Source organism: Toxorhynchites rutilus, chromosome 2, assembly GCF_029784135.1.
Source record: "Toxorhynchites rutilus septentrionalis strain SRP chromosome 2, ASM2978413v1, whole genome shotgun sequence".
Taxonomy (NCBI): domain Eukaryota; kingdom Metazoa; phylum Arthropoda; class Insecta; order Diptera; family Culicidae; genus Toxorhynchites; species Toxorhynchites rutilus.
Window position 1 is genome coordinate 277847442 of NC_073745.1, and position 12102 is coordinate 277859543.

Below are 12102 nucleotides of genomic sequence, written 5' to 3' on the forward strand. Positions count from 1 at the left end.
CATCTTTGTAGAACAAAGTTTTTTTTCTATCTCTTGAAATAACCGACATAGCGCATTTTTTCTAGGTTGCGTAAAAAAGGAATATTTTTTTTCATCGACGATTTTGGTCACCCTATTTTTGAAATTTTTTGAATTTTTTGAATTTTATAAATAAAAATGAGCGCATGTATGCGCATGTCACATGTAACAACTTTGTCGAAAACAGTTTTTGTATGGAGTAACTGTCGAGCTCTAAATGCTAATTTCCACTTAAAGGCACGCCCTAGACCATTGTGCAATGCGATCACGTCTTTATCACAATACTTTTTCATTCATGAATACAAAACTGGTAGCGACTGAGAAAATAGAAAATAGGAACTTTAAAGACCAAACGTCTGACCAAAAAGGTCCCTAGGTCCTTAAGGGCCGACGTTGAGCTTTTTGGTAGGAAAATGCTGACTGACTGGGACTGACACTTACATAATAATAAAATAAAAATATATATGGGTTGTTTTCAGATGTTTTACAAAATGTGACTACTTTCTAGTCGAATTACTGACTATTTTCTATTCATACGATAAATATCTTTGGGCACTGGGACCGACACTGATAATGTGAAAACGCTCTTGATGCGCATGAGAAAATCGGGGCTTAACGTGTTAACTAATCACTTAAATGTTCCAACACCATCTTTAATTCCAACATTCGGAAAAAAAACACGAAATTCTGTTATTTCTTCCAGAGTAGGGTCCCCCCTTAAATACTGAATGATTGGAGAACAACCTAAACATTCTTCTAATAAAATCATTCAAATTAGTTTTTGATCAATTGAAACAAATATCACTCGTGGACATTATATATTTCGAATGATTTCTGTCGTTTTGGAGACAATTAATTAATTTCAAAAGATAATTCGAACGGAAAAAAAGAAATGAAAACGAAATGAAAAAAGGCGGATGGGTTTCGTCGGGAAAATAATCGGATAGACGTAGAACTGTCAAGAGCTGTCAATTTTAATAACTTATCGAATATACAAGTAGTTTTTCTGTATTTCTTAGTAAAATTACATCTCCAGCGCTCCCAAAAAAATTAATCCCAAAGGAAAAAATCCACAAATTATACCATGCAGCACCTTTCGCAGACCGGTAACAAAAAATACGAAATATATTGTGCTGGCGGCAACTATAACATTCGTAATAAACGAATTTTCACCTTCAGTTTTCAATTGAAGAACACAACTTTCACTATTCAAAATTCATCCTTACCATCCGGCTTGCAATGTGTTGTACTTTGATGCCACTTTTATCCACGAATTCACAAAAATTGAATTATCGTTCGGAAAATCCGGCCAAATTCATTCCTGAATTCACACAGACTCGCCCCCGACAAACAAAAATCAATTTCCTTTTTATCATTTCGAATATCACTTCAGAATACATCGAATCGTTGCATTGAATTGTATTGAAATAATTCTTTACTAAAAGTTTTGATGGCCCTGAAAAGCGCCAATGGAATCGTTCTTGCTTTCACGAGAGCAAGCGGGCCATATGCTGAAATATGTGTCCTTATTTTGCCAATGCATCCTCTTTTCTGAACTGAAATTTTAAACTGAATTCAGCCACAGGCGATTTTACATCTCACTGTATGCTGCATCGATTACACGACTGACGATGTTGGTGATGCTGTTATGCTACCGCAACTGAGTGAGTGAACCTCTCCGCGGTTAGAACACGAATAATCGGTTCAAAAAAGAGTTGCGAAATTCATTCCAGTTGAGTGACTGTAGAATCATACAGGGTGGGGCATACAACGCATTGTTTCGCTTTTCAAATTCCCCATTGGATGGAATTATATGCACGGTGGATAGTTACAACTGTTTTCGCAGTGGTATTGATGTATTGAAATTGTATCCCGCTCTACTTGCCTTTATTGGTCGGTACAAGTAATTGTTATTAGAGTCGTTTGAATTTAAAATATAACATCCAAGCTGACATCTTTAACATCCATCGGAGTTCACCTTAAAGAAATAGTCGTATATCAGTTTAAGATCTATGCCTAGTTGACAGACGAACTTGGATATAGAAGTAATACTACGTCCGACGATTGAGGAACTTTTTTCAATTCGCTGTCAGATTCTCATAATATGTGTCGAGCTTGAATTGTTTGAAAATTTCTTTAAACGATTTTGACCGCTCTTGTAATTCCCGAATAAAATGTCAAATGCACTCCAACATTCCCTCCTCCATCGTTGGCCCGGGTCCGGAAGGTCTTTTACCTGGTTTGTTCATCTTATGAGGAATTCTTTCAATGGCGATTTTTGATTGTTGGATCTGATCACAACGTTACTCAGAGATGGTCCTTTGGTTTGCAAATTTTCTGCTCTAGATCTACTTCATGTATTACAACGCATCAGAAGTACACATACCACAGAAGTATTAAGTCATAAAATTCTGGTAGAAGACACCATTTCATTTTCTCTTGAAATAAGTCATACTTGAAATATATAAGAAAAAAATTAAACTGTATATAATCGAGTTCGACCTGTACATGTAAACAAACAGAAACTTCACCAACTAATTCTTGGGGGCCTAGAGTTAAAACGGTGGAAGTTCGTGTTAACCCTTTCACGTACAACGGCGAACCACACTCGTGGCGAAAAGACTATGCCAGAAAGTACAACATCGAATCTCACTCGTGGTGTATCGATGTGAAATGGATGTATAGGGTGCCAATGAATGTATGGGAAAAAATCGACCCTAAAATTTCAAAAAGTTATCTTATACAAAATGTTTACCACCTCGAAAAAACATCCTATGCCAAATATCAGCTTAATCGGACTTAACACATTGCGGACCGCTCACGAGATTTCTCCTGTTTCGCGTTCCGTCTGTTACGGATGGATTACGAAATAACCCGTGTTTTCTACACTTGAAGGTTGAATTCTTGGTTTGCCAAGAATCTAATAAGGCCTACCGATGGCTCGCCTTCGTCTCATCCACATCGAAGGAAACAATCTCATTTGTGGAATCAGAACAAATGAAGCGTTCAAGTTTGCCCCAAAACGTTCGGTCCTCAATATGTTAAAGGAGAGTGGCGCAGAGCTGTCAAAGTTTGATTTTTTTGAAAATCGAAAAATCACCCAAGGGGTTTTGGAACAAAAAATTTTTGATGCCAAATGTCTTAAAATTGCATGACACATCGAGATTTACAGTTATCTAAAAACAATTTTTTGCAAAAATTGACTTTTCAAACAAAAAAACGACCTAGTGCCAAAGACAAATTTTTTTTTGACGAGTAATGCAATTTTAAGACATTTGGCACCAACCAATTTTTTTAAAACCCCGATTTTCGGTGATCTTTCGTTTTTAAAAAAAAACTCAAATTTTTACGTCTGTGACACTAATAAATGAAGTTCGAATGAGCTAATATTTTGCAAAGGGTATATTATCGTGCAAATCAACATTTCGCAGCAAGTTCCGAATGAAAAATCGAGATAACTATTTTTATTGGTGCCCAAAACCATACGTTTCGTTTCGTATTCCGAAAAAAAGTCCCAGAGCGTCGATTTTTGACAAAAAATTTCTTTCGATTTTCTTTAATCTGGGTGATTTTTCGATTTTCAAAAAACTCAAACTTTGACCGCTTTGCGCCACTCTGCCTTAAGTCCGATTGAGCTAATGTTTGGCATAGGATGTTTTTTCGAGGTGGTGAACATTTTTTATGAAGTAACTTTTCGAAACTAGAGATAACTATTTTCACTGGCACCCTAATGTATAGCTTCAGGCGTATGATGTTCGTGGGACTACTTCGACCATGTAAGATGCACACACTCAGCAGAGTAACGGAACGACTCGATGTGTTCGTGTTTGGGCCTTGGTCTTGTTAATTAAATCGTACGGCTAGGGGTTAACGCGGATAATCGTTGCTTCACTGTGTTTTATTGATTCATTGATTTGTTTATTTATTGATTTATTGAGTTGTTTATTCATTGTTTTCTTGATTTCTTGATTAATTGATTTATTGATTTATAGATTTATTGATTTCTTGAGTTGTTTATTTATTGATTTATTTCTTTATTGATTTTTTGATTTCTTAATTTATTGATTTATCAATTTAATGATTTATTGATTCATTTATTATTAGATTTTTTGATTTATTCATTTAATGATTTAATGATTTATTTATTTTCAGATTCATTTATTTGTTCATTGATTTATTGATCAATTGCTGGTGTCTTCATGACAGAATGCATACCGTTAATCTTTTGGAAATTACACGAAGCCATAACAGAAAAGAGTTGTAAGATATCATAGTTATTCAAAAGACAAACGACCGATATAGAAATAGATTATCCCACTTCGATACATAATAATATAAGAAGTTTGAGTGAAATTTTCTTCGTAGAAATTTAACAGCGCCCACATTGTACATTGTATTGTACTGACTAACGAATAACAAATAGTCAACGATAATGGCATTTTTCTTCCTCTATGAAGTACCTCGGACATATATCAGACAACTATATTGATCGGTTACACCGAACACATTTTCAGATAATGAGCAATAAAAGTGATTGTTTTTCACAGCAATGTCTTGCATTGTGATTACCAAGTAATTGCTGGCTGAATAGTTTCGGTAAAATTCGTGTTATCACATTCTGAGCAGATATCCAAAATCATGAAATGTCTGAAACTGATATTTGTGCAAACAAACAAATTTTACTTGTGGAGCATTTTTGTAGCAAATTGAGTTCTACTTCAAATCATAATTTCTAACGTCGACTTTTTTTGTGTTATTTGTTTACACCCGCCAACTTCGCAAATGCTAGCAATTTTGTGCAGGCACGTAGAGCAATAACAAATATGTACATCTGTTATTAGTCAAACCATTATCAATATTTAGAGATCATTCAACGGAGCAAGTTTCATGAGCTCGAAAAAATGGATTCCGCCAGCTCAACAAATGCCCTATAATTACCTTAATCGTCGTCGCTTCTCGTTGAGATTCACTTCATAACCCGCAAGGCTACCATTTTGCATGGTCGATGGGAACTCATCTTTCGCCTCCAGCTCGTTCTGTTGATTTTCTTCGCCGACAGTGAAGCTCGGCCTGTCTCCGCCGCTACCACCGCTACTCTCACCGGAATCCATTCCGTTGGTGTTCACGTCTACGCTGGAGTCGGAGTGATCCCCGGTATGGTTGTTACAATTCAAGTGTGATTCGTTATCCTCGAAAATGTGATTTGCATTGGAGAAGGAAACACGTTTTATCTGCTGCGCGACCGCATCGATGGCGACCTCCGTTTCGGTGTTTCCGTTTGTGATGATAAGCTGGCTTTCCGCGGGCGGTTCAGTATCGCAGTTTTCCGCGGCAGAGTCACCTGTAATTGCGAAATGAAAATATAGTAATCAATATAGTATTCGAAGGAGATAAACAACCGATCGATACATAATAGGGAAATCAGGGCTAAACAACGTCTAGAAAACAGGAGAACAACAAATCAAAAAATGATGACACAAGATAAAAGCAGAGTTACGTACTATTATCGGTTTGATTACTACTAGCGTTATCTTGACTTTGTATGACGGGCGCGAATGGTGTGGACGATTTTTGAAGGGGTTCACTTCGATTGTACCACCAAATATCCAGAAATATGTAGACAAACAATGTTACACCAGTAAGCATCAAGTAAATCATTTGGGATGGTTTCGTGGACTTGTGGAATAACACTCGTACTTCATTGTTAGTTCTTGTTTTGATCCTAATGGAAACGAGAAGAGAGTTAGTATTAACTAACGATGATAATGAATATATGAATTGCAATTGATCTAGGGTATCTCCACTTTAAAAAATTCAATTGAACATTGATACTAGCAAAACCGACCCGCAAAATCGCACCCGCACTTTTTTTTAACAGAGATTTTTCCAGGATTTGAACACAAAATCAATCTGATTTTCACTACATCTCGATACAGACCTTAAACCGTCCGAACAGTGAACGTCGATTCGACCTCGCCGAAGGTTCGATTTCGAATGAGCCAACGGTGGCAAGTATAATTCAAATTCACAGTATCATAGGTCACACCATCGCTCACTGTATTACAATAAGTTCCAGCGATTCACGAAAAAGGTAATCGTTATCATCATATACGAGCAAAAGTGTGCAATCCTAGGAGCGCCGGTTTTGTAGTTCAATCGATACGATGCAATGTCAGCTGACGCCGATCGGATGGGAGATTTGCGTAAGAAGCCTACGTAAGGAAGTGATAACGGTCTGTTGATGTTTATTGCTTGCTACGAGAACAACTTTTTTCAGAAGGACGAAAGTAAACTAGTACGAGAGAAAAATGTCCGAGAGAGGGAAAGAAAGAAAAATAAAAAAGCAATCTACAGGTTGCACAGGGGGAAGTCATGTTTCGCTTTTTTTTTGCGGACAACTCAAGGTTGACGCGGGGTCAATTGGACGTAAGCCGGACGAAACATTGATTACAAATCATCTGCTCGATGATGTGTTTACACACGCCTGGTTCGTGTTCTCAGCAAAAGTCAAAGTGGTTATCATCGTGCTGTATTTTTTTGTATTGATGAAATTTTAAACAGATTTATCTGCATGGAACATAGATGACTCCGAGATCTTGTTATCACTATCTTCTATGGTTGAGCGAGAAAACTTAACAGTTAAAGATAATTGTTATTATCAATTTAAAGGTTCACGTCAAAAGTAGAATATACCGCATTAATTATCAATCGTTGGCTCGCTGACGACTAGTCAGCTAATTTCGTATGCTTTGACCCTAGAATATTAATTAAATTCGTGTTTCCATGCACATAGCAGGACCCAACAACTGATACGAACCAGTCTCGTAGTCTTCTTGCGTTTGTATGTGGATTGATATATTTTACACAAGTCATTTGTGAAGGCGACAGAACATTTACAAAGTTGTGTTTAATGTGAACAACGAATTAAATGATGTCAAATAAGTGAAGAATAATGTGCAATTTGAATGGAAAGAAAAAAAATATTTCTATTGAAGTTTCCACCATATATGCAAGTCGGATTCGATTATATACAGACTCAATTAGGGGAGGTGGGGGTAAAATGGACATGTTAGAAAGAACTTCAATTATATCTCTGGAAACTCATGTTTCCCAAAACTTTTATGCAGTTTCTTGCAATTCATTCTACTGTTTTTCTACCTAATTGGCCAATTATTTTACAAAAAAAAAGTGTTTTTCAATGTTTTTTACTGAAATTAAGACAGACCGAAAAGTACAACATTTTTTTCGATGCGGATAATATGGAAATTAGGGTGGCAGTAAAAATGGTCATGTCAAATTTAAAAAACCGTGTACATTTTATTTATTGACCCAAGAAAATTATCTGTGCAAAGTTTCAGCTTAATCGGACATGATTAAGGGGTGCCTTAAAGCGCTCAAAGTTTTGATTTTTTGAATCTTCCAAGGGGGGAGTAAAGGAAATTTGGAAAACCCTTTTTTTTCGATGCCAAATGACTTAAAAATGCATGAAACGTCGAGATCTGGTGTCATCTCGAAATAAAAAATTTGGCCGAAAATCGACCTTTTGGGACTTTGGGAGCCTGAGAGGCTATGAAGGTATGGAAAAAAAATAATTATCGTATTTAAAGAACCGAGCATGTACATTTTGTTTATTGGTCAAAAAATTATCTGTGCAAAGTTTCAGCTCAATCGCACATGATTTAGGGGTGCCTTAAAGCACTCATAATTTTGGTTTTTTGACCCTCGAAAATCTTCCAAGGGGGGAGTAGAGGAAATTTAGAAAATCGAATTTGTTTTTCGATGCCAAAAGACTTAAAAATGCATGAAACCTCGAGATCTGGTGTTATCACGAAAAAAAATTTTTGGCCGAAAATCGATTTTTGGGACTTAATTTGCATTTGCATTTTTAAGTCATTTGGCATCGGAAAAAAAAATCTATTTTCCAAATTACCTTTACCCCCCCTTTTGGAAGATTTTCGAGGATCAAAAAATCAAAACTTTAAGCGCTTTGAGGCACCCATATATCATGTCCGATCGAGCTAAAACTTTGCACAGATCATTTTTTTGGGCCAATAAACAAAATGTACATGTCGGTTTTTGAAATTCGATGATGAAATTTTTCCCATACATCCATTGCCACCCTAATGGACATATAGTGGGGAGAAAATGAACAGGTTTGTAATATACGAAGCGTAGAGGTTTATCGATCGCGAGAGGAATAATTTTATTCAATCAAAGTCTGAACTCATCACGAATGTCCGTTAAATGATGAAAAAATCGAATTAATCCTCCTAGAAGTGATATCGTGCTTTTCAGCAGTATAAACGGACAGACCCTCATCTATTTTGCTTTTGGTTCCGGTCAGCCTCTAAACAGTCCACATTTGGCGATTTCATTTCCATTTATAAACGCAGGGCATTCCTCAAGAATAGATTAAACAGACTTTTCACATTCCATCCCACTTCCACTGGCAACTGTCCGTTTTACCCCACCAGTACAATTATTTCAATAATTTAAATTTTCCGCTCAAAAATGGATTTACTTTTCCATACATACCTAATACGGCTTATCTGTTAACTCACAAACCGAAATATACCCATCAGCGAACTGAATTTTGATTTTGATTTGAAACCACTCGAAAAGCTTAATATCGAAGCAACTAGAATTAAATCTATACGCGGAATCATGTATGATTTTCGGTTTTTGTTTCCGTTTTCCACTTTTGATCAGTATTCATTGCCATAGGGAGGAGGATCTCACCACCGTAAAAACATTTATTGCACCCTAAAACCTCCACATGCCAAATTTCGTTTCATTTGCTTGATTTATTCTCGAGTAATGCAGAAATTTGTGTTTAATTTGTATGGCAGCCCACCTAAGAGAGGGGGGAGGGGTCTCCCGGCCCCAAAAATCCCTATATACATATTCCAATTTTCATGTTCAGTAGTTTCCAAGTCTTTAAGAATCAGACAGACAGACAGACAAACAGAAATCCTTTTATATATATATATATATATATATATATATATATATATATATAAGATTTCATCGAACTACGTAGCGTAGGCCCAGTTTAAGGCAAACAAAGCCTGAAACAAAAAAACTCAATAATTCTGTCATTGTTGAAATCCGACCGTATGCGTAGAAGGATTTTTTTTTCATCAAATATGATCCTCTATAACCGAATATATGTAATTTTTAATGTGAGAAAGGTGTTGACTGACTTTAACTCCTTAGCCTACGATTTAATTACTAAAAGATCGGACCAAATACAAACGCTTCAATGCGTCACGCATTTATCAATTTCACTACTCTACTAAGCGTCCTAGCGCCCTAGAATATGAAAGTGCACCACGAGTGAGACTCGATGTTGATGTTGTTTTGGCATGGTCATTTCACATCAAGTGAGGCTCGATGCTGTAGGTGAAAGGGTTAAGGGAATCAATATCTCTCAACCCACTTCAGTTTTGTCTGGCACTAAACCACTGAAGGGGGTCTTCGTAGCCACATTGGTTGCGCGTTCGCTTAGTGAGTGATCGATCGTGAGTTCAAAACTCAGGGCCCTCATTGACCATCTTTGTGTTGTTACAGAATAGCTACGTCCACGCAACAATCATCAGCGATGGAGATCGATCCACGGTCGAAATAAGATCGATTCATCCATACAACTGCTCTGCTCTGCAAGACACATCGGGCTGCTGTTCTATAAATAACTCAACAATGATCAATCAACTGTCTGCGCTGTCCGGTGGTCCAACTGGATAATGGAAGAACAGAAAGAATACTCTTACGCCTAAATGGCTACTGTGTGAATGTACCATATGTAATGGTATAGAAGGAATACTGGCGAATGGCAACTGTGTAATGTGCTAATTATAGATATGATAACCATGTGACATGTACACAATTAAAATTCGGCTCTGTTACAGCTAGATTGCTAATGAGCCTTAAATAAATAAATGGGATAAAAAAAAAATAAACCACTGAACTCAGTATTACGCTCAAGATAAACGTTAATGGCTATAAGATGAGATAGGGCATTGACGCCCACGAAGAAGTGACCCATACCCTTAACATGGATGATCTCAAAGTCTACGCCGATTCACGTCAGCGTCTGGGTGTAGCTATCCATTTTATCGAGGATATGAACCAGGAAATCGGCATGGAACACGGCCTCGACAAGTGCCGCTATGTTCATCTACTAAAACGGACAATTTACCGAATCCAGAGGCCTTGAAGCCTACGACGGCGAGTTAATAAATGACATCTGGTGAATCTTATACATATCTTGAATCCCGACAGTACGATAGTGAACCCCAGTAAGCCCCAGAATTCCAGATATAGACAAGTTCTGGAGTGAAGTGAACTGTGTCCTGAAGCCTTTCCTTTACGCGGGAAACAAGATATGGGTGACCAACATATTCCCGGTTCCCCTGGAAGATCTTGATAGTAAAATCAGCAAATTTCTCAATCCGCGATGGAAACAATGGCCACGTAAAAAAGGGGACTCGGAATCGTAGACATTTATTTACTGTTTCTCAAGTACGACAACTGCAAGAGTACTTCACGGAACTCGCCAACCAAAACGCGCTATACCGGACTTTCTGCACCTCTGGCAGAGGATATAGTGTTCTGCACCTTGCGTATCAGCTCAAGCAAAATCTGCAGACAATGGATGAGAAGATTGCAGTTTGGGAGCAGGAGGCACTGCATGATGCCCACCCTCATCAACTTGAGCGGCCAAATGTCGACAAGGACGAATCTGTTCTGTGGCTTACGCGTGGTGAACTATCTTCAGTAATAGAAGTCGACATCATAGCCATACAGAACAGAATAATACCCACGAGAAGCTGCAGGAGATGTGTCTGGCATCAAGAACTGCCGGTACCTGCCTGCACCTGTCCTGGAAAGATGACCGTTGCAAGAAGTACTGGGATCGCACTGTTCTGACCGACCTATCGATCCAGATATAAGCGACAAACAAGTCACTATCATCGATGTCGCTATTGACCTGGACTGTCATTTGAAGGAGACCTACGGTATCAAAATTTGCATATACCGACTGTGGCCGTTGACCGTTGAACATAAGGATCTACGGGGACTAAGGGAGGTAACAAGAATTCCAGTCGTTCTCTCTGAAACTGGAACTGTACTGAAACGTTTCTGGAGGCGCTCAAGATGTTGAACATAAAGGGTGGAACGACCAAAACGTGCTTAACTTCAACGTAGCATTAATCCCATAATCGATTATTTGAAAAAAATGGGAACCCCAATTTTTGTTGGCACAGATGTGTAAAATGATGTATCAACTTTGTTTTCGGCGCACGCTCTTCAGTTGTCAAAATAGCCTCCACGCAAGAGAAACGGCGTTTAAAAATTCTGTACGCGCACCAAGAATTTCCGCTTTTGTCACATAATCAGTTAGCGAAAAAGCTCAACTTGCCTCAAACGACGGTGTTTAAAGTGATTAGAGTGTTTGGGGAAAGGTTAACTTCAACAACCGACCAAAGCGATGAAAAGGACATACACGAGGAATCCAAACTTATCGATCCGGGATGTGGCAGATAAAAACGGAGTGTCCCACACCACGGTGCAACGCGCCAAGAAAAGAGCTGGGCTGTCAACGTAAAAAAATGTAAAGTCCCCAAACCGCGACGGAAGGGAAAACAAATCGGCCAAAACGAGGACACGGAAGTTTTAAACGACGATGTTGACCAAATTTGACTGTATCGTTATGGATGACCAGACATACGTCAAAACCGACTTTAACCAGCATCCGGGACAAGAATTCTACACGGCGACGGGAAGGGGAAAGGTGTCAGAGATATTTAAAAATATTGAATTATCGAAATTCGCAAAGAAATATCTGGTTTGGCAGGCGATATGCTCGTGTGGAGAGAAGAGCAGCATTCTTGCAACAACCGGCACCATCAACCAGGAAGTTTACGTCAAAGAGTGCCTCCAAAAACGACTCTGCCGTCCCTGCAGCAGCAGGCCCTGAAATGGTATGCGGCCAACAACGTCCAATTCGTGCCTAAAGATAAGAACCCGCCTAACACCCCAGAGCTTCGCCCGTTCGATCAATACTGGACCATCGTAAAGAGG

General features: G+C 38.3%; 1 protein-coding gene across 1 annotated transcript in view; it reads right to left on the reverse strand.

Moving 5' to 3' along the window:
* Positions 1 to 6085, reverse strand: part of LOC129769593 (acetyl-CoA carboxylase) — a 51918-nt gene extending 45833 nt beyond the window's left edge. The window contains exons 1-3 of the mRNA XM_055771957.1: positions 5957 to 6085; positions 5520 to 5740; positions 4957 to 5359 (exon numbers count right to left, since the gene is read on the reverse strand). Coding sequence (XP_055627932.1) covers positions 4957 to 5359; positions 5520 to 5676 — 560 coding nt within the window. The 5' untranslated portion in view covers positions 5677 to 5740; positions 5957 to 6085. The remainder of the gene's footprint in view (positions 1 to 4956; positions 5360 to 5519; positions 5741 to 5956) is intronic.
* Between the last annotated feature and the right edge of the window lie 6017 nt (positions 6086 to 12102).